The sequence below is a fragment of the Haemorhous mexicanus genome, chromosome 31 (assembly GCF_027477595.1).
Source record: "Haemorhous mexicanus isolate bHaeMex1 chromosome 31, bHaeMex1.pri, whole genome shotgun sequence".
NCBI classification, from domain to species: domain Eukaryota; kingdom Metazoa; phylum Chordata; class Aves; order Passeriformes; family Fringillidae; genus Haemorhous; species Haemorhous mexicanus.
In genome coordinates, this window is record NC_082371.1 from 4,196,920 (window position 1) to 4,219,878 (window position 22,959).

The window sequence follows — 22,959 nt, forward strand, 5'->3', positions numbered from 1 at the left end:
CAGCCCCGCTCGCCGCCGGTCCCGCCCGATCCCGGAGGGATGAGAGCCCGGCTCCGGCCGGGACCGGGGCTCGGGGGGGTCCCGGGGGGTGCTGGCGGTGCTGGCGGGCCCCGGGGTCGCCGCTTGTGGAGCCGCCGTTGTGGTACCGGAGGGTTCGGATGGAATCGCGGCCGGTTCTGCTCAATCCCGGGCCCGGTCTTGCCAAATCCTGGCGTGGGTTCTCGTGGATTCCCCCGCGCCGGTACCGGGGGGAGCGCGGTGGGGACCCGGGCCCGGTTCTCGTGGACCCCCCCTTCGGTACCGGGGATCCCGGTGGGACCGGGCCCGGTTCTCCCCGGGTCCTGGGACTGCTCCTCGTGGACCCCCCCTCGCTACCGGGGGGGTCCTGATGGAACCGGGCCCGGTTCTCCCTCCCCCGGTTCCGGTGCTGTTGGAGCCCCCCGGACCGGGACCGAGGTTTCGGGCCCCCCACCCCCGATGTGGGTCCCGGGCCCCATCGCGGTTCCCGGGGCCGGTTCGGGGGCCCTGGGGTCAAACGGGACCCCCGGGAGGGGCGGGGGGGGGCAGGGCTGAGCGTGATGGGGGGGCCCTGACCCGGCCGGGGGGGGGGGGGGGGGGGGGGCTGTCCGTGTGTCCGTCCGTCCGTGGCGAGTGCAGGGGCCACCTCCGGGGGGGACCCCGGACCCCAATCCGGGCATTCCTTGGGGAGGGGGCTGGGGGTGCCCGGACCACCCTTTGCCCACCCCCACCCCCCTCCAGAGCCGCCTCCCGGGGTGGGGGGTGGGGAACAACCCGACCCCCCCCCCCCAAATCCCGCGCTGTGCCCTCCCCGGGGGAAACTGAGGCACGGGGGGAGCCGCTCTGCCAAGGTCACGCTGAGGAACAGCCGCGGGGCTGGGGGGGGGGCTGGGGGTCCCCAAAACCCCCCCCGAGCCCTCGGAGGGGGGCTGGGGGCGCCCCCATCCCCGCGGGGAGTTTTGGGGGGGGTCTCCCGTGCGCGCGGGGCCGGGGCCGGGCTCTGCCCCAGCGCGGCCTCCGGCTCTTCCCAGCTGCAAAATCCAATCTAATTTTTAATTAAGGGGGCGGCGTTGCTAAGATGCCAAGAGGAGAGAGGGGAAGGGGAAAAAAAGGGAAAAAAATAAAAAAAACCAAAAAAAAAAAAGACCAAAAAAACCGCCTGGACCGCGGGGCTTCGGGGAGGAGCGGGAGGAAGGCGCCGGTGGGACCGGGACCCCCGGGACCCCCGAGGCGCCGGGGCAGCTCCGGGACCCCCGGGACGGCCGCGGGGCCGGGGCAGCGCCGGGGGCAGCGCCGGGGGCTCCGCGTCCCCCGGGAACAAAAGCGGCCGCGCTCCGCCCGGGGCCACGCGGGGAGCGGCGGGAGCGGCGGGAGGGCTCCGGTGTGGGGGCGGGAGGGCTCCGGTGTGGGGCGGGAGGGCTCCGGTGTGGGGCGGGAGGGCTCCGGTGTGGGGAGGAACGGCTCCGGTGTGGGGAGGAACGGCTCCGGTGTGGGGCGGGAGGGCTCCGGTGTGGGGCGGAACGGCTCCGGTGTGGGGCGGAACGGCTCCGGTGTGGGGCGGGAGGGCTCCGGGTGTGGGGAGGAACGGCTCCGGTGTGGGGCGGAACGGCTCCGGTGTGGGGAGGAACGGCTCCGGTGTGGGGCGGGAGGGCTCCGGTGGGGGGAGGAACGGCTCCGGTGTGGGGCGGGAGGGCTCCGGTGTGGGGAGGAACGGCTCCGGTGTGGGGCGGGAGGGCTCCGGTGGGGGGGCGGGAGGGCTCCGGTTTGAAATGGGATTGCTCCGGTGTGGGATGGGACAGATCCAGGTTGGGATTCAATGGCCCCGGTTTGGGGTGAAACGGCTCCGGTTTGGGGCGGGACAGTTCCAGGTTGGGATGGGGCAGGTCTGGTTTGGCATGGTTCCATTTTGGGGTCAATGGCTCTGGTTTGGGATGGAGCAGGTCTGTTTTGGGATGGTTCCATTTGAGGATCCCAGTTTGGGATCCGGGCTCACAGCCCTGTGTGACAATCCCAGTGACCCCCAGTCCCATCCCGTCAATCCCAAACCCATCCCAATCCAATCCCATCCCATCAATCCCATCCCAAACCCACCCCAAACCCATCCCAAATCCCTTCCCAATCCAATCCCATCCCATCAAACCCACCCCAATCCCATCCCATCAATCCCATCCTAAACCCATCCCAAACCCCATCCCAAACCCACCCCAAATCCCATCCCATCAATCCTAAATCAATCCCATCCCATCAATCCCATCCCATCAATCCCATCCCAAATCCCATCCCAAATCCCATCCCAAATCCCATCCCATCCTGTCAATCCCAATCCCATCCCAATCCAATCCCATCCCATCAATCCCATCCCAAACCCATCCCAAATCCCATCCCATCAATCCCAAATCCCAATCCAAACCCATCCCATCAATCCCACCCCAATCCCATCCCATCAATCCCACCCCAATCCCATCCCAATCCAATCCCATCCCCATCAATCCCATCCCAATCCCATCCCAGATCCCATCCCATCAATCCCAGATCCCATCCCAATCCCATCAATCCCATCCCAAAAATTTTGGGTTTCTTTCAGGAAAATGAGGGGATTTTTTGAAAATTTGGGGTTTTCCTGGGAAATGTGGGGTTTTCTGTGAAATTTGGGGGGGTTTCTGTAAAATGTGGGGTTTTTCAGGAAAATGTTTGGTTTTTTCCTGGAAAATTTGGGTTTTTTTTCTGAAAAATTTGGGTTTTTCTGAAAAATTTGGGTTTTTCTGGAAAATGTTTGGTTTTTCTGTAAAACGTGGGGTTTCCCTCTGGAGCAGGCTGGGATTTGGGGGGATTTGGGGGGGATTTGGGGGATCCTGGGCGGGTTTGGGGTCCCTCCCGCCGTGGGTGGCGCTCGGGGCCGAGCCCGCCCTGGCGCTGAATGGGGCTCATCACTCTTCATTTCTCACTAAATAATTTTCTGTATCTTATCTAAATGAAACCCATTATTCTTCCCCCGGTTCAATCACTCGCCCTGATTGCGCCTCAAATTGAAATATTTATTCATTTTCTGGGCCCTTCCTTTTCTCTCCGCGGGGTTTTTTATTTATTTTAGTTCCGCTTTTATTTTATTTTTTTTTAATTTTATATTTTGGTTTTTATTCTATTTCGTATTTTCTTTTATATTACATTTTAAATGTTATTTTCTTTTTTATTTTATTTTATTTTATTTTTATATTTTATTTGTTATTTTATTTTAGAATTTACTTTATCTTCCCCCATTTTCCTCCTTCCCTTCCCTCTTATGGGAGAGGTGACAGCGGGGACCTGACCCCAGGGGATCTGGGATCCCGTGGGATTTGGGATCCTGTGGGATTTGGAGTTCTGGAAGATTTTGGATCCTGTGGGATCTGGGATCCCGTGGGATTTGGGATCCCGTGGGATTTGGGATCCTGTGGGATTTGGGATCCCGTGGGATTTGGGATCCTGTAGGATTTGGGATCCCCTGGGATTTGGGATCCTGTAGGATTTGGGATCCTGTGGGATCTGGGATCCTGTGGGATTTGGGATCCTGTGGGATTTGGGATCCTGTGGGATTTGGGATCCCGTGGGGTTTGGGATCCCGTGGGATTTGGGATCCCGTGGGATTTGGGATCCTGTAGGATTTGGGATCCTGTAGGATTTGGGATCCTGTGGGATTTGGGATCCTGTGGGATTTGGGGATGGGGCTGGGATGTGACCCCCGACCCCAAATTTTGTGCCAAGGTGGCAGAGACAGGGACAGGGCCAGGAGCGCCCCGGCTGGCCCAAACCCCTGGGACAGGATTTGGGGTGATTTCGGGAAATTTTGGGTGATTTGGGGGTGACTTTTTGTGATTTTTTGGTGAATTTGGGATGGGAAACCCCAACCCTGGAGCCCCCGGAACCTTCTCCCGATTCCCTTTGTGTCCCTGGGGGCGACCTCGGGGGGCGGCACCTCTACCCCAGCTCATTAATTCATTAATTAATATATTAATTTATTTATTCATTCGTTAATGATTTATTCGTTTAATCCCCTGCTTTAATCCAGGCCTGATTTAATCCCGAGCTTTGCCCACCTGGACAAACCCTGGGAGCGCCCAGCTCGGCTTTGGAATTCTCGGCAGAATTTTGGGGAATTCTCAGGAATTTTTGGGAATTAATAACCCGAGCTTTCAGGGAATTTTTGGGAATTATCACGAATTATTGGGAATTCTCGGGAATTATTGTGGATTTTCGGGAATCTTCAGGAATTTTAGGGAATTATCGGGAATTATTATCCTGAATTATCGGGAATTGTTGGGAATTCGCCAGGATTATCGTGGATTTTGGGGAATTTTTGAGAGTTATCCGGGATTATTGGGAGTTATCGGGAACTCTCGGGAGTGCTCCAGGATTTTCATTAATTCTCGTCAATTTTCGGCAATTCTCGGCAATTCTCGGCAATTATCGGCAATTCTCGGGCATTTTCGGCAATTCTCGTCATATTTCGGCAATTTTCGGTAATTCTCGTCATATTTTCGGCAATTCTCGGTAATTCTCGGCAATTTTCGGCAATTCTCGGTGATTTTCGGGAATTCTCGGCAATTTTCGGCAATTCTTGGTGATTTTTCGGGAATTCTCGTCAATTTTCGGTAATTCTCGGCAATTTTCGGTAATTCTCGGCAATTTTTCGGTAATTCTCGTGAATTATCGGAAATTCTCGGGGATTTTCGGGAATTCTCGGGGATTTTCGGGAATTCCCGGGAGTTTTTTCGGCCATTCCCGGGAATTTTGGGGTTTCTCGGGAGTTCCGCCCCCTCCCCGTCCCCCCGGCTCTTCCCTTCATTCTCTCCTCATTAACCGCTCCGGCTCTCGCGCTAATTGCGCTCTCCTGGGCACGCGGCTCATTTGCATAACCCCGGCTCGGGGGGGGGGGGGGGGGGGGGGGGACAGAACCCCCCAAACTCCGCCCCCAAATCCCCCCATGGGGTCAGAACCCCCCAAATCCCCCCCGGCCCCACAGAGACCCCGCGGGGAGCGGGGACAGAGCGAGGGGAGCGGCGGGAAAAGGGGAAAGGGGTTGGGGGTCGGGGGTTGGGGGTCGGGGGTTTGGGATTTGGGATTTGGGGATCTGAGATTTGGGGCTGGGGATTTGGGGTTTTGGATTTGGGGTTTGGGATTTGGGACCGGGGATCGGGGATTTGAGATCTGGGATTTGGGATCAGAGATCAGGGATTTGGGGTCTGGGGTTTGGGGTCAAGGATTTGGGGGTTGGGATTTTAGATCTGGGGTCTGGGATTTTGGGATTTGGGGTTTGGGGTTTGGGATTTTAGATTTCGGATCAGGGATTTGGGATTGGGGATTTGAGATCTGGGATTTAGGGATTGCAGTTTAGGATTTGGGATCAGGGATTTGGGGTTTAGGGATTGGGGTTTAGGATTCGGGGTCTGGGGTCTCCGGGATCTGGCCCAGCCCCTCCTGTCCCCCCTCCCCCAAAGCGACCCCGGGATGGGAGGAAGGAGGGGATGCAAGGAGCAGAAAAAATGGGGAAAAAAGGGGGAAAACGGGAAAAAAGGAGAAAAAAGGGGGAAAATGGGGTAAAAAAGGGAAAATGGGGGAGGGAATGGGGGGGGGGGAAATGAGGGGAAAATGGGGAAAATGGAGGGAAAAGGGGAAAAGGGGAAGGAGGCCTTTTCTGCAAGGGCCGGGACATAAAGGGCTGGCAGCGTTGCCATGGCAACGGGCGGATTATGATCCAAATGGAAATCAAAATCCGGGGGGGGGTTTGGGATGGGAATGGGAAGGGAAGGAGGAAAAGGAGGAGGAGGAGGAGGAGGAGGAGGGGGAAGGAAAAAACAACTTTTATTTCCAAGGCGAGAGCGGTTGGAGGCGTTGCCATGGGAACGGGGGGGAAAATTTAATTTTTTTTAATTTTTTTTTTAATGAAATGGGAATGGGGAAGGGGCGGGGAGGGGGAGGAGGAGCGAGATGAAGGCTCCAGCACCGCGACCACCCCCAATCCTCGGGGGGGTCCCCTGGGAGCCGTGCCCGGGGGGGTTTCCCCCCAAAATTCACATTTTCCCCCTTCAGCCACGTGGGGTTTTACCAAAATCCACATTATTCCCCCCAAAATCCACATTTTCTCCTCAAAATCCACATTTCCCCTCCTTCCCTAGGTGCATTTCCCCCAAAATCCACAGTTTTCCCCCAAAATTCACATTTTCCCCCCAAAATCCACGTTTTCCCCCCCAAAATCCACATTTCCCCCCTTCAGCCACGTGGGGTTTTACCAAAATCCACATTTTCTCCCCAAAATCCACATTTTCCCTCCTTCCCTTGGTGGATGTTCCCCAATTTTCACTTTTTCCCTCCCTTCCCCACTTGGATTTTCCCAAAATCCACATTTTTCTCCCCAAAATCCACAAAAATTCACATTTTTCCCCTTTAGCCATGTGGGGTTTCACCAAAATCCACATTTTCCCCCCAAAATCCACTTTTTTTCCCCCTTCCCCAGGTGGATTTTCCCCAAAATCCACTTTTTTTCCCCCCTTTCTTCACGAGGATTTCCCCCAAAATCCACATTTTCCCCTTTTTTCAGGCGGATTTTCCCCAAATCCCACATTTTCCCCCCTCCCCCAGGAGGATTTCCCCCAAAATTCCCTTTTTTTCCCCTTTTCCGCCCTCCTCGGGGCTGGAACCGGGAATATCCCGGAGCTGGGGCCGCTTTTGGGGGACAATTCCCGGCCCCTTTTTCCCCCTCCTTTCCCCGTTTTGGTGAAATTTTATTTTTTAAAAAAACCCAGAAAATTCCGAGCGGATTTGATGGAAAAAAGGGGATTTGGGATGGGCGGCTCTGGGGGAGTTTTGGGGCGGTTTTTTGGGGTTTTCAGGGGGATTTGGGGCGGGAATGGAACCCTCGGATCCAGGAGAGGGAAACTGAGGCACGGAATTCCGGATTTTTCCATGAAAAGCAGCGATTCCCATCCCGGGGGGGGAAAAAAAAATCAGGGGAAAATCAGAAATGAGGCAAAAATGAGAAATTGTCCCCAAATCCCCGGCGGGCCGGGCAGCAGAGGGTTAAAATCTCGGCGTTTTTGCCTTTCCAGAGGGAGCCTTGGCAGGAAATTCCTCAAATTCCAGGAGTGTGGGATCATCGGCGGCCCGACCGCAGCCCGAGGGGAGCGGGAGCGGGAGGGCTCGGGACACCCCAAAAAAACCCGAATCTCCCCCAAAATCTCATCCCAAATAACCCCGAACCGCCCCTAAAATCTCATCCCAAAAAACCCCGAATCTCCTCCAAAACCTCATCCCAAAAAACCCCGAACCGCCCCCAAAATCTCATCCCAAAAAACCCCGAATCTCCTCCAAAACCTCATCCCAAAAACCCCCGAACCGCCCCCAAAATCTCATCCCAAAAAACCCCGAATCTCCTCCAAAATCTCATCCCAAAAAACCCCGAACCGCCCCCAAAAATCCCCAGTTTCTCCCTCTAGAAAATCCAGAACCCCCTAAAAAAAATCCCGAATCCTCCGCCTAAAATATCCAGAATCTCATCCCAAAAAACCCCGAATCTCCCCCAAAAACCTCATCCCAAAAAACCCCGAATCTCCCCCCAAAAAATTTCGAATTTCCCCCCCAAAATCTCGAATTCTATCCGCAAAATATCCAGAATTTCATCCCAAAAAAACCCCGAATCTCCCCCCAAAAATCTCATCCCAAGAAACCCCGAACCGCCCCCAAAAATCCCCAATTTCCCTCTAGAAAATCCAGAATCCCCCTAAAAAAATCTCGAATTCTTTCCCCAAAAATATCCAGAATTTCATCCCAAAAAACCCCGAATCCCCCCCTAAAAAATCCGGAATCCCCCAAAAAACCCCAAAAAACCCCAAAAAACCCCAAATGTCCCCAAGAAAATCCCGAATACCCAAAAAAAAAAACCCAGAAAAATCCCGAACTTCCCAAATTTCGCTGCTGGGGTGACCCAGGTGGATCAACCCCCCCAAAATCCCCCCAAAAACGGCCCTGACCCCCCAAACTGAGCCCCCCGCAGCCCCAGGGACCCCTCCCCCAGTCAGAGCCCCCCGACCCCCCCAATCCGCCCCTCCCCCCCCCGCCCTTGATTGGCGCGGCGTTAATTAATTAGCGCAGGAACAATGTCTAATTAAGACTTTTGTTTGTTTGCCCGGGCCCGCGGGGGGGGGGGGGGGAGGGATTTTTGGGAAAATTCGGGGGGGGAAGGAATAAAAATCCCGAATTTAACGGGAGGGAAATGGGGAGAAAAGTTAAAAAATGGGAAAAATTGTTAAAAAATGGGGAAAAAATGTTAAAAAATGGGGAAAAAAAATGTTAAAAATGGGAAAAAAAAGCGCTGGAAGCGTTCCCTCCCCCCCCCGGAGCTGCGGCCTCGTTAGCAGATGTCTTAATGAGACATCGTTAATTAATGGCATTAACGGCCCCGGGAGAGGCGCCCCAGTCCCGGCCCCGGGGCCGCGGGGAGCGGGGGAGGGGCGGGAGCGCCCGTGCCTCAGTTTCCCTCTGGAATAACCCTGCCCGTGCCTCAGTTTCCCTCTGGAATAACCCTGCCCGTGCCTCAGTTTCCCCATGGAATAACCCTGCCCGTGCCTCAGTTTCCCTCTGGAATAACTCCACCCGTGCCTCAGTTTCCCTCTGGAATAACCCTGCCCGTGCCTCAGTTTCCCCATGGAATAACCCTGCCCGTGCCTCAGTTTCCCCATGGAATAACCCTGCCCGTGCCTCAGTTTCCCTCTGGAATAACTCCACCCGTGCCTCAGTTTCCCTCTGGAATAACCCTGCCCGTGCCTCAGTTTCCCCATGGAATAACTCCACCCGTGCCTCAGTTTCCCCCTGGCATTTCGGTGCCCAAGGATTGCCGTGTCCATGGGAATCCGTCCCTCAGCCCGGTGCCACCAGCGCGGGGACAAGGACAGGGATGGGGACACGGGGACACCAAGGATGGTGGCAGGGACAGGGACAGGGACAGGGACAGGGCCAGGGATGGGTACACAGATGGGGACAGGATGGGGACAGAGACAGGGATGGAGACACAGGGACACCAGGACAGTGGCATGGCAGGGACAGGGGACAGAGATGGGGACAGGGATGGGGACACCGGGCCAGGGCCATGGCAGGGATGGGGACGGGGACAGGGGACACCGGGCCGGGGCCATGGCAGGGATGGGGACAGGGGACACCGGGACGGGGCCATGGCAGGGACGGGGACAGGGGACACCGGGACAGGGCCATGGCAGGGATGGGGACAGGGGACACCGGGCCAGTGGCAGCTCTGGGCCGTGCGGGGGTTGGGGCTGGGGCCGCAATTAGCGAGGAATTAAGGGCCGGGATTTTAATTACTGCGGGATTAGAGGGCGGGGATTGGGGCCGGGGACAGCGGGGGGACAGCGGGGACCAGAGTGGCACCGGGGGGGGACACCGGGCTGGGGGGGACACGGGGCTGGGGACACCGGGCTGGGGGGGACACGGGGCCAGGACCCCCGCACGGCCCATCCCGCCCCGGCTCCCGAAATTCCCGGTGTCCAGGGGGACCCCGGAGGTGTCACCCGGCCGGGGACAGGGTGGGGGCCGGGATTTTCGGGAGGGGACATTTGGGAATGTTCTCCGGGCATCCCGAAATCGCGGCGGGGCTCCCGGGGCCGCCCCGGGGACACGCGGCACCGGCGCTGTCCCCGCGTCCCCTCCCTCCCTCCCTCGGCAGCGCCGGGGCCGGGCCCGGAGTCCCAAATTCCCGATCCCAAAATAGTTCCGGGAGCGGGGGGGGCGGGGATGGGGCCGGGCTCGGCTCGGCCGGGAGCGGCGCGGGCCGGGAGAACGGGGCCGGGATTCCCGGGAAAACGGGGTCGGGATTCCCGGGAAAACGGGGCCGGGATCCCCGGGAGAACGGGGCCGGGATTCCCGGGAGAACGGGGCCGGGATTCCCGGGAAAACGGGGCCGGGATTCCCGGGATAATGGGGCCGGAATTCCTGGGAAAACTGGGCCGAGACTCCCCGGAAAACGGGATCGATCCGTGGTAAAACGGGATCCCAGATCCCCGTCGGGATGGGATCGGTCCCTGCCAGGACAGGACCCTGATTCCCAGGCAGGGTGAGACCCCACATTCCTGGCAGGATGTGATCCCAAATCCCAAATCCCGTGGGGATGCGACCCCACATTCCCAGCACTGCCGGGGTCTCCAGCTCGGGACCCCTCCCCATCCAGGGGTCCCACAAATCCCATCCCATCCCATAGATCCCATCCCATCCCACAAATCCCATCCCATCCCATAGATCCCATCCCATCCCACAAATCCCATCCCATCCCATCCCATCCCATCCCATCCCATCCCATCCCATCCCATCCCATCCCATCCCATCCCATGGACCTCATCCCTCTGATCCTACCCCAGGGATCCCATAAATCCCATAAATCCCATCCCATGGATCCCATCCCACTGACCCCATCCCATAAATCCCATAAATCCCATAAATCCCATAAATCCCATCCCATGGGTCCCATGGCGCTGGGGACAGAAGGACAGAGGGACAGAAGGACAGAGGAGACATTGGGGACAGGGAGCAGGAGGGACAGAGGGGACAGAGGGACAGAGGGGACAGAAGGAGAAAGGGACAGAGGGACAGGAGGACAGAGGGGACAGGAGGACAGAGGGGACAGGAGGACAGAGGGGACAGAAGGACAGAAGGACAGAGGGACAGCAGCGCCCCCGGCCCTGCCCCGGCCTCTCGGCCCCAAGAACCCCAAATCCCCTTTTCTCCACCCAAGGCCCGGCCCGGGCAGAGCTTTTTCTGCTTCCATTAGTTCAGGTTTCAGAGCCCTCCTCCCTCCTCGCCTCTTTTGGGGCGGGTTTTAGGTTTTCAGGGGGTTTTTTTTTAATTTTTTTTGGTTTCACATAAAAATAGCAGCGAGCAACTCGGGAAGGGGAAAGGCTTTAAACTGAAAAGCCGAGAGGGGAGGGGAGGAGGGAGAGATGAAATGAGGAGGGGGAAAAATGGGGGGGAATGGGGAAGAAAATGGGAAAAATGGGGAAAAATGGGGGGAAACGGGGAAAAATGGGGGAAAAGGGGGAAAAATGGAGGGAAACGGGGAAAAATGGGGGAAGAAGGGGGGAGAAGAAGGAGCAGGAACCCTGCGGAGGGAGGCGAGGCGCGGGAGCTCCATCGGAGCGCTGCCAGCGCCAGCCCGGCCCGGCGGAGCCCCGCGGGTCGCGGAGAGCGGCGGGAGGGGCCGGGCCCGGCCCGGGGCGGCTTCAGCGCCGCGGCCGCGGAATGCGGGGGGACAGCGGGGACAGGGGGGGACAGGGGGGGACAGCGGGGACAGGGGGGGACAGCGGGGACAGCGGGGGACAGCGGGGACAGGGGGGGGACAGCGGGGGGACAGCGGGGACAGGGGGGACGGGGGGGGACAGCGGGGGGGACAGCGGGGACAGGGGGGGACAGCGGGGACAGGGGGGGACAGCGGGGACAGCGGGGACAGGGGGGGACAGCGGGGACAGCGGGGACAGCGGGGGACAGCGGGGACAGGGGGGGACAGCGGGGGGGACAGCGGGGACAACGGGGACAGGGGGGGACAGCGGGGACAGCGGGGGGACAGCGGGGGCAGGGGGGGACAGTGGGGACGGGGGGGACAGCGGGGACAGGGGGGACGGGGGGGGACAGCGGGGACAGGGGGGACAGGGGGGACAGCGGGGACAGGGGGGGGACAGCAGGGACAGCGGGGAGACAGCGGGGACAGGGGGGGACAGCGGGGACAGCGGGGACAGGGGGGACAGCGAGGGGGGACACTGGGGGACAGGAGCAGCGGGGGTGACACGTGGAGCTCTTTCAGGGTCCTGGCTCCCCCCGGTTTGGGGACATTGCCGTGGGGACAGCCGGCTTTGGGGACATTGCCGTGGCGGGACGGGGGACAGGGGGACATTCCCGCGGGCACAAGCACGTGCTGCCACACGGGCGGGGACCGTGGTGACAAAGGGGGAGGGCACAGCGACACGGGGGGGCCGCAGCGGTGGCCCCGTGGCGTGGACAGCACAGTGGCGAAGGGGACACGGTGACCAGCGGCCAGGGGACACGCAGGGACGCAGCAGCGAGGCGCCACCTCGTGCCTGTCCCCGCGCCGGCCGCGGGCCACCGCTGTCACCTCGGCGCAGTGTCACCTCGGCCGCACGACAAAAGGCCACCCCCGCGCCCGCCGCGGCTCCTCGGAGCAAACCAGGCCGTGCCACCACCGTGTCACCGCCCGGCGACACCGCAGGGGTGGCACCGCCACCTCCCACCCCCGTCTCGGTCCCTGCCCGGGGAGGAGGGACGGGAAGGTGGCAGGAGGTGGCTCCGGCTGTGACAATCGCCACCAGCCCCCGCCGGCGGGCTGTCAGCGCGGCTGGCACTGCGGGGAGGTGGCACCGGGGGGGTGGCACTGGCACTGCGGGGGGGTGGCACCGGGAGGGTGGCACTGGCACTGCGGGGGGGTGGCACCGGGAGGGTGGCACTGGCACTGCGGGGACGTGGCACCGGGAGGGTGGCACTGGCACTGCGGGGGGGTGGCACCGGGGGGTGGCACTGGCACTGCGGGGACCCGGCGCTGGCGTTTGGTGGTTGGGGACAATGCGTGGGGACACAGGGATGGTGGCGCCCAAATCCCAAACCATTCTGGGCTGGGCCGGTGCCCGCCCGGTGCCATCCTGGTGCCCGCCCGGTGCCGTCCCGGTGCCCGCCCGGTGCCGGCGGGCTGCGGGTCCCCCCCGCCGCCCCCTCCCCCTCTCCCCGCTCTGATTTTCCCTCCCCCTCCCTCTCCCGGCACCTTCCCCTCTTTGATCTCCCGCTTTCCCTTCATCTTCCCCCAAAATCCCCGCGGCCTCGGGGCGGGGGTGGCACCGGGACACCCCGGGCTGGCCCCAAAAACCCGCGCGGGGAGGGGCGCGAGCCTGGCGGGGCCGCGGCCCGGGGGTCTTCCCGGGGATCCGGGGGGTCCTGGGGGGTCCCGTCCCGGGGATCCCCGGATTCCCCGTCCCGGGAATTTGGGGTTTTTTCATCCCGGGGATCCCCGGATTCCCCGTCCCGGGGTTCCCGGGCTCCCAGGGATCCTGGGATGCCGAGAGGAGGAGCGGACACCCCCACACGGGGATTTTGGGGCAGTTTTGGGGATTTTGGGGGATGTTTGGGGAGTTTTGTTTTCGGGATCAAAAGCAGGAGGCCCGCGGAGCCTGTGGGTTTTGGGGACTCAGAAGGAGAGGAGCGGGACGGGGACCCCGAGCCGTGCCGTGCCGTGCCGTGCCGTTCCGTGCCGTGCCGTGCCGTTCCGTGCCGTTCCGTTCCGTGCCGTGCCTCATTCCAGAATAAAAACCGGGATCGGAGCCGGGAGACGCGGGGGTCGCGCTGCCCCTTCCCCGCTCCAGGGCACGGCCGCATCCCGAGCCCTCCCCCTCCCTGTCCCCGTCCCTGTCCCTGTCCCTGTCCCTGTCCCTGTTTCCGTCCCTGTCACATCCCGCTCGATTCCCGCGGGCCGCGTGACCCCGGGATCGATCCCGGACCGCCGGGAACGGGAACGGGAGCGGGAGCGGCGGGGCCCGGGCTGGGGGCGTTTGGGGGGTCCCCGGGACCTCCGGGGGGATCCTGAGGGGATCCTGGGCAGCTCCGGGAGGGTCGGGGGGATCTCGGGGGGATCCCAGGAGGATCCTGGGGCCATCTCAGGGCGATCTGGGGAGGATCCCTGGGGGATCTCAGGAGGTCTCGGGGGGGGGGGGTCTCAGGGGATCTCCGGGGGGTCTCGGGGCATCCCAGGGGGATCCTGGGGGAATCTTGGGGGGATCTCGGGAGGATCGGAGGCGATCCCAGGATGGCGGCGCACGCGGTGCCGCGGTGCCGGGCGCTGCGCGGGGACCACGGTGCCGTGTCCGGTGACCGTGGCCCCGTGGCCGGTGCTGACCGTGGCCCCGTGTCCGGTGACCGTGGCCCCGTGGCCGGTGACCGTGGCCCCGTGGCCGGTGCTGACCGCGGTCCCGTGGCCGCAGCGGTGCAGACGCGCTTCGTGGAGGAGCCCGAGGACCAGACGGTGGTGGCCGGGCAGAGAATCGTCCTGTCCTGCGTGGTGCTCAACTACTCCGGCATCGTGCAATGGACCAAGGACGGGCTGGCCCTGGGCATGGGCCAGGGCCTCAAAGGTGCCCGGGGACAGCGGTGACACTGGGGGTGACACTGGGGGTGACACCGGCTGGGGAGGGGTGGCACTGGGCATGGGCCAGGGCCTCAAAGGTGCCCCGGGACAGGGGTGACACTGGGGGTGGCACTGGGGGTGGCACTGGGTGGGGAGGGGTGGCACTGGGCATGGGCCAGGGCCTCAAAGGTACCCCGGGGACAGCGGTGACACTGGGGGTGGCACTGGGTGGGGAGGGCTGGCCCTGGGGGTGACACCGGCTGGGGAGGGCTGGCCCTGGGGGTGACAGCCAAGGGGCAGGTGCTGAAGGGTATCTGGGAAAGGGGGGGTGGCTCTGGGGGTGTCCCTGTGTGACATCCCAGGGCTGTCCCCACAGCCTGGGTGTGGGATGGGGGTGTCCCTGTGGGATTGGGGTGTCCCTGTGGGATGGGGGTGTCCCTGTGTTATGGGGTGTCCCCAGTTGTGTTACCAGGTGTCCCTGTGTTACCGGGGTGTCCCTGTGTTATGGGGTGTCCCTCTGTTGTCGGGGTGTCCCTGTGTTACCGGGTGTCCCTGTGTTACCGGGGTGTCCCTGTGTTACCGGGGTGTCCCTGTGTTATGGGGTGTCCCCAGTTGTGTTATGGGGTGTCCCTGTGTTATGGGGTGTCCCTGTGTTACCGGGTGTCCCTGTGTTACGGGGTGTCCCCAGTTGTGTTATGGGGTGTCCCTATGTTATGGGGGTGTCCCTGTGGGATGGGGGTGTCCCCAGCTGTGTTACCGGGTGTCCCTGTGTTATGGGGTGTCCCTGTGTTACCGAGTGTCCCCAGCTGTGTTACCGGGTGTCCCTCTGTTGTCGGGGTGTCCCTGTGTTAGCGGGTGTCCCCAGCTGTGTTATGGGATGTCCCTGTGTTACCGGGTGTCCCCAGCTGTGTTATTAGGGTGTCCCTGTGTTATTGGGGTGTCCCTGTGTTACCGGGGTGTCCCTGTGTTACGGGGTGTCCCCAGTTGTGTTATGGGTGTCCCTGTGTTAGCGGGTGTCCCTGTGTTATGGGGTGTCCCTGTGTTATGGGGTGTCCCCAGCTGTGTTGCCAGGTGTCCCTGTGTTATGGGGTGTCCCTGTGTTATGGGGTGTCCCTCTGTTGTCGGGGTGTCCCTGTGTTATGGGGTGTCCCTGTGTTACCGGGTGTCCCCAGCTGTGTTATGGGGTGTCCCTGTGTTAGCGGGTGTCCCCAGCTGTGTTATGGGGTGTCCCTGTGTTAGCGGGTGTCCCCAGCTGTATTATCGGGGTGTCCCTGTGTTATGGGGGTGTCCCTGTGTTACCGGGTGTCCCTCTGTTGTCGGGGTGTCCCTGTGTTAGCGGGTGTCCCCAGCTGACCCCGTGCCGTCCCCGCAGCGTGGCCGCGGTACCGCATCGTGGGCACGGCCGACTCGGGCCAGTACAACCTGGAGATCCGCGACGCCGAGCTCTCCGATGACGCCGTCTACGAGTGCCAGGCCACCGAGGCCGCGCTGCGCTCGCGCCGCGCCCGCCTCACCGTGCTCAGTGAGGGCTGGCCCGTGTCCCCGGGGTCCCCCTGCCCCGCGCGGCCCCCAGCGTCCCCCACGTCCCACCCCTGTGTCCTCCAGGGCCTCTCGTGTCCCCTCACCATTCCCTGTGCCCCACACAGCCCCCAGTGTCACACACGGTCCCCAATGTCACACACAGCCCCCAATGTCACACACGGTCCCCAATGTCACACACAGCCCCCAATGTCACACACGGTCCCCAATGTCACACACGGTCCCCAGTGTCCCACACGGTCCCCAGTGTCACACAGCCCCCAGTGTCACACACGGTCCCCAGTGTCACACAGCCCCCAGTGTCACACACAGCCCCCAATGTCACACACGGTCCCCAATGTCACACACAGCCCCCAATGTCACACACGGTCCCCAATGTCACACACTGTCCCCAATGCCCCACACTGTCCCCAGTGTCCCTTCCCCATTCCCTGTGTCCTTTTCCCCTTCCTGGTGTCCCCTCCCCATTCCCGGTGTCCCCTCCCCATTCCCGGTGTCCCCTCCCCATTCCGTGTCCCCTCCCCATTCCCGCTGTCCCCTCCCCACCCCCAGGGTGTCCCTCCCGAGCCGCTGTCCCCTCTGTCCCCCCGCAGTCCCCCCCGAGGACCCCACGATCGACGGCGCCCCCGAGATCCTGCTGAGGGCGGGGACCCCCTACAACCTGACGTGCCGCGCCCGCAGCGCCAAACCCGCGGCCACGCTGGCCTGGTTCCGCGACGGGCTGCAGCAGGACGGGGCTGTCACCAGCACGGTATGGCTGTCCCCTCCCGCTGTCCCCACAACTGTCACCCTGTGTCCCCTGTCCCCTCTGTGCCCCCTGTCCCACTGCCAGCCTCCCCTGGTTCCGCGACGGGCTGCAGCAGGACGGGGCTGTCACCAGCACGGTATGGCCGTCCCCTCCCGCTGTCCCCACAACTGTCACCCTGTGTCCCCTGTCCCCTCTGTGCCCCCTGTCCCACTGCCAGCCTCCCCTGGTTCCGCGACGGGCTGCAGCAGGACGGGGCTGTCACCAGCACAGGATGGCCGTCCCCTCTCGCTGTCCCCACAACTGTCACCCTGTGTCCCCTGTCCCTCCTGTCCCACTGTCACCACCATTGTTTGGTTCCGTGATGGGCTGCACCAGCACGGTATGGCCATCCCCTCTCGGTGTCCCCAGTGTCCCCAACACTCTGCTGGAGCTGTCCCCATGTCCCCTCTCGGTGTCCCCAGTGTCCCCAACACTCTGCTGGAGCTGTCCCCATGTCCCTCTGCTCACTGCCACCATGGTGGTTCCACACCAGGCCCCAGAAGGACGAGGCTGTCACCAGCATGGGATGGGGACACAGCACCATGGTGGCTGTCCCCATGTCCCCATGTCCCCAGCCCCACCAGAGCTCTCCCATGTCCCCCTGTCCCTGTGTCCCATTCCCAGCTGTGGCTCTCCCGTGTCCCCAGCCTGTCTGGAGCTGTCCCCTGTCCCCTGTCCCCCATCCCCATGTCCCCATCCCGGCTGTGGCTCCCCGTGTCCCCAGCCTGTCTGGAGCTGTCCCCTGTCCCCATGTCCCAGTCCCAGCTGTGGTTCCCCCGTGTCTCCAGCCTGTCTGGAGCTGTCCCCTGTCCCCCGTCCCCGTGTCCCCATGTCCCCATCCCGGCTGTGGCTCCCCGTGTCCCCAGCCTGTCTGGAGCTGTCCCCTGTCCCCCAGGAGGTGCTGGCCGACGGGAAGCGCGAGAGCACCACGAGCCTGCTGCCCATCACCCCCTCGGAGCTGGACATCGGCCGCGTCTTCTCCTGCCGCAGCTCCAACGAGGCCGTGCCCGGCGGCAGGGAGAGCTCCGTGCGCCTCAACGTGCACCGTGGGTGACATGGGGACATTGGGGACACTGGGGACATTGGGGACATGGGGACAGGGAGAGCTCCGTGCGCCTCAACGTGCACCGTGGGTGACACGGGGACATTGGGGACATTGGGGACATTGGGGACACTGGGACAGGGAGAGCTCCGTGCGCCTCAACGTGCACCGTGGGTGACACGGGGACACGGGGACATTGGGGACATTGGGGACATTGGGGACACTGGGACAGGGAGAGCTCCGTGCGCCTCAACGTGCACCGTGGGTGACACCAGGGGACATGGGGACATGGGGACATTGGGGACATTGGGGACATTGGGGACACTGGGACAGGGACTCCGTGCGCCTCAACGTGCACCGTGGGTGACACCAGGGGACACGGGGACATTGGGGACATTGGGGACACTGGGGACACTGGGACAGGGAGAGCTCCGTGCGCCTCAACGTGCACCGTGGGTGACACCAGGGGACACGGGGACATTGGGGACATTGGGGACATTGGGGACATTGGGACAGGGAGAGCTCCGTGCGCCTCAACGTGCACCGTGGGTGACACGGGGACACGGGGACATTGGGGACACTGGGGACATTGGGGACACTGGGACAGGGAGAGCTCCGTGCGCCTCAACGTGCACCGTGGGTGACACCAGGGGACACTGGGGACATTGGGGACACTGGGACAGGGAGAGCTCCGTGCGCCTCAACGTGCACCGTGGGTGACACGGGGACACAGGGACATTGGGGACATTGGGGACATGGGGACACTGGGGACATGGGGACAGGGAGAGCTCCGTGCGCCTCAACGTGCACCGTGGGTGACACGGGGACACGGGGACATTGGGGACATTGGGGACACTGGGACAGGGAGAGCTCCGTGCGCCTCAACGTGCACCGTGGGTGACACGGGGACACGGGGACATTGGGGACATTGGGGACATGGGGACAGGGAGAGCTCCGTGCGCCTCAACGTGCACCGTGGGTGACACCAGGGGACACTGGGGACATTGGGGACACTGGGACAGGGAGAGCTCCGTGCGCCTCAACGTGCACCGTGGGTGACACGGGGACACAGGGACATTGGGGACATTGGGGACATGGGGACACTGGGGACATGGGGACAGGGAGAGCTCCGTGCGCCTCAACGTGCACCGTGGGTGACACGGGGACACGGGGACATTGGGGACATTGGGGACATTGGGGACACTGGGGACACTGGGGACAGCAGGGCTGAAAGGAGTGAGAAGGTGGATGTGGGTTTGGGGGGATTTGGGGACATTTTTGGGGGATTTTGGGGTGTCGCTGGGGGAGTGCTGTCTGTGGGTGGGATCTGCAGGAGGAGGAGGAGGAGGAAGAGGAGGGGGAGGCAGGGCCGGGATTCGGTGGCCAACACCGACCTCCGGTGGCTGCTGCGGGAAGGGGCGGCCACCGGCGGGAGGGGACAGCGGGGACAGCGGGGACAGCCCCAGGGAGGGTCCCCACAAGGACAGGGGTGGGATTTGGGGTCCCCACGAGGATGGAGGTGGGATTTGGGATCCCCATAAGGATGGGGGTGGGATTTGGGGTCCCCATAAGGACAGAGGTGGGATTTGGGGTCCCCACAAGGACAGGGGTGGGATTTGGGGTCCCCACGGGGATGGAGGTGGGATTTGGGGTCCCCACAAGGACTGGGGGTGGGATTTGGGGTCCCCACAAGGACAGAGGTGAGATTTAGGGTCCCCACAAGGACGGGGGTGAGATTTGGGGTCCCCACAAGGACAGAGGTGAGATTTAGGGTCCCCACAAGGACAGGGGTGGGATTTGGGGTCCCCACAAGGACTGGGGGTGGGATTTGGGGTCCCCACAAGGACAGGGGTGGGATTTGGGGTCCCCACAAGGACGGGGGTGGGATTTGGGGTCCCCACAAGGACGGGGGTGAGATTTGGGGTCCCCATAAGGACAGAGGTGGGATTTAGGGTCCCCACAAGGACAGGGACGGGGCTGCCCCACCACAGAGCTTTGGGGACCCCTGGTGTCCCCCCCTGAGCCGTCGCTGTCCCCACAGACCCCCCGACGGTGACCTTGTCCATCCAGCCCCAGACGGTGCAGGAGGGCGAGAGGGTCGTGTTCACCTGCATGGCCACGGCCAACCCCGAGATCAAGGGCTACAGGTGAGCCCCAAAAAGGGCCACAGGTGAGCCCCAAAAAGGGCCACAGGTGAGCCCCAAAAAGGGGCCACAGGTGAGCCCCAAAAAGGGCCACAGGTGAGCCCCAAAAAGGGGCCACAGGTGAGCCCCAAAAAGGGCTACAGGTGAGCCCCAAAAAGGGGCCACAGGTGAGCCCCAAAAAGGGCCACAGGTGAGCCCCAAAAAGGGCTACAGGTGAGCCCCAAAAAGGGCTACAGGTGAGCCCCAAAAAGGGCCACAGGTGAGCCCCAAACCCCAGGACTGGGACTGGGGGGGGTCACTCGGGGCCACCCAATGTCCCCACCCTGGCTCTGCGTCCCCTCCCCTTCCCAAAACCCCTGGGATTGGAAATTGGGATTGGGGTCAAACGTCCCCAGCTTGGCTCTGCGCCCCCTCCCCAAAACCCCCTGGGAACGGCGAGTGGGATTGGGAATTGGGATGGGGATTGGGAATTGGGATGGGGATTGGGAATTGGGATGGGGATTGGGATTTAGGATGGGGATTGGGGTCCCAAAGTGTCCCTGGATGTCCCCAGCATGGCTCTGTGCCCCTCCCCAGTAACCCCTGGAAAGGGTGATCGGGATTTAGGATCAGGATTGGAATTTAGGATCAGGATCAGGATTTAGGATCGGGATCGGGATTTAGGATGGGGACAGGGACTGGGGACAGGGATGGGGGTCCCACGGTGTCCCCGCTGTCGCCAGGTGGGCCAAGGGGGGGGTGATCATCGAGGAGGCCAAGGAGAACAGGTACGACACGCAGGTGGACTACACCTTCTTCACGGAGCCCGTGTCCTGCGAGGTGCACAACGACATCGGCAGCACCAACGTCAGCACGCTGGTGGACGTGCACTGTGAGTGACCCCCGAGCCCCAGAGCCCCCTGCCCGCCCCAGAGCCCCCTGCCCACGTCCCCTGCCGGCCGTGTCCCCCCAGTCGCCCCCCGGATCGTGGTGGACCCCAAGCCCACGGTGACCGACATCGGCTCCGACGTCACGCTGACCTGCGTGTGGTCGGGGAACCCCCCGCTGACCCTCACCTGGACCAAGAAGGAATCCAACATGGTAGGAGCCCCTTCCCGGGGCTTCCGGAATGTTCCCTGTTCCCTTGGGGTCGGGGGGGGGGGGTTCCATGTGTCCTGAAATCCCCCCCCCACCCCCCAAAAAAAAATCCCCAAAAAAATCCCCTAAAAAATCTGAAGGAAAATCTGAAAAAAAGTCCCCCCAAAATCCCAAAAACAATCCCAGGAAAAATCCCCGCAAAAAAATCCCCCCAAAAAAATCCCCAAAAAAAAATCCCCAAAAAAATGGAAACTGGGATTGGGATTTGGATTGGGTTTGGAAATGGGTTTGGGATTGGGATTTGGATTGGGTTTGGAAATGGGTTTGGGATTGGGTTTGGGTTTGGGGTTGGGATTGGGGTTGGGATTGGGTTTGGAATTGGGTTTGGGGTTGGGATTGGGTTTGGGTTTGGGTTTGGGATTGGGTTTGGGATTGGGTTTGGGGTCAAACGCGGCCCCTGAACGTCCCCACCATTCCTCGTGCCCCCTCCACACCCCGAAACCCCCCAGAAATCCCGGGGGCTGAGATTCCCACGGGAATGATTTAGGGCCAGGCTGCTGAGCCTTTGGGGGATGTCCCTGAGCCTTTGGGGATGTCCCTGTCCCCACTGGCTGTCCCTGTCCCCCCTGGCTGTCCCTGAGCCTTTGCGGATGTCCCTGAGCCTTTGGGGATGTCCCTGTCCCCCCGGCTGTCCCTGTCCCCCCTGGCTGTCCCTGAGCCTTTGGGGGATGTCCCTGAGCCTTTGGGGATGTCCCTGTCCCCCCCGGCTGTCCCTGTCCCCCCGGCTGTCCCTGTCCCCCCTGGCTGTCCCTGAGCCTTTGGGGATGTCCCTGTCCCCGCTGGCTGTCCCTGAGCCTTTGGGGATGTCCCTGTCCCCGCTGGCTGTCCCTGAGCCTTTGGGGATGTCCCTGTCGCCGCTGGCTGTCCCCAAGGTCCCCTCGTGTCCCCACAGGTGCTGAGCAACAGCAACCAGCTGTACCTCAAGTCGGTGACGCAGGCGGACGCGGGCCAGTACGTCTGCAAGGCCATCGTCCCCAGGATCGGCGTGGGCGAGAGGGAGGTCACCCTCTTCGTCAACGGTCAGCCCCCCGAGACCCCAAACACCCCGAACCCCCCAAACACCCCGAGACCCCAAACACCCCGAACCCCCCATTTCCACCCCAAACACCCCAATTCCCCCCATCCACCCCAAACACCCCAAACACCCCATTCACCCCAAACACCCCAATCCCCCCATTTTCACCCCAAACACCCCGATCTCCTCCATTCACCCCAATCCCCCCGTTCACCCTGCTCACCCTGATCCCCCCATCCACCCCAAACACCCCAATCCCCCCATTCACCCCAAACACCCCGCTCACCCCAAACACCCCGATACCCCCATCCACCCCAAACACCCCAATATCCCCAAACACCCCAATATCCCCCATTTCCACCCCAAACACCCCGCTATCCCCCATTTCCACCCCGAACACCCCGATATCCCCAAACACCCCAATCCCCCCACTCACCCCGAACACCCCGATATCCCCCGCTCACCCCAAACACCCTAATCCCCCTAAACACCCCGATATCCCCCCATTCACCCCAAACACCCCGAACACCCCAAACACCCCGATATCCCCCGCTCACCCCGAACACCCCATTTCCACCCCGATCCCCCCGCTATCCCCCCGCTCACCCCCGTTCCCGCCCCCAGGCCCCCCGATCATCTCCAGCCCGCCGCTGCAGTTCGCCGTGCGCGGCGGCCGCGGCAAGGTCGAGTGCTTCATCGGCAGCACGCCGCCGCCGGACCGCATCGTGAGTCCAACCGCGCCCCAGCCCAGACCGCCGCGCCCGCCCGGCTCTGCCCGAGCCACAGCCCTTGGCCCCTTCTCGCTTAATGCGGTTTAGAGTTCATAGTTTAATATTAGCATTAATAGCGATTTAGATTATTGATAAAATATAATATAATATAATATAATATAATATATAATATTCCATTTTAAATTACCGCGCCCGCCCGGCTCTGCCCGAGCCACAGCCCTTGGCTCCTTCTCCCTTAATGCAGTGCACAGCTCATAGTTTAATATTAGCATTAATATCGATTTCGATTATTAATAAAATATAATATAATATAATATAATATATAATATTCCATTTTAAATTAGCCGCACCTGCCCGGCTCTGCCCGAGCCACAGCCCTTGGCTCCTTCTC

General features: G+C 61.8%; 1 protein-coding gene across 2 annotated transcripts in view; it reads left to right on the forward strand.

Annotated features, from left to right (window-relative positions):
* Positions 1–22,959, forward strand: part of KIRREL1 (kirre like nephrin family adhesion molecule 1) — a 29,146-nt gene that overhangs the window by 421 nt on the left and 5,766 nt on the right. The window contains exons 2-10 of one of the 2 annotated variants that reach the window (XM_059870999.1): positions 14,031–14,180; positions 15,546–15,695; positions 16,306–16,463; positions 17,395–17,545; positions 19,583–19,688; positions 20,408–20,556; positions 20,638–20,765; positions 21,715–21,841; positions 22,462–22,562. In XM_059870999.1, coding sequence (XP_059726982.1) covers positions 14,031–14,180; positions 15,546–15,695; positions 16,306–16,463; positions 17,395–17,545; positions 19,583–19,688; positions 20,408–20,556; positions 20,638–20,765; positions 21,715–21,841; positions 22,462–22,562 — 1,220 coding nt within the window. Of the gene's footprint in view, positions 1–14,030; positions 14,181–14,334; positions 14,363–15,545; positions 15,696–16,305; positions 16,464–17,394; positions 17,546–19,582; positions 19,689–20,407; positions 20,557–20,637; positions 20,766–21,714; positions 21,842–22,461; positions 22,563–22,959 lie in introns of those variants that run through there. The other variant, XM_059871000.1, reaches the window with a different exon arrangement.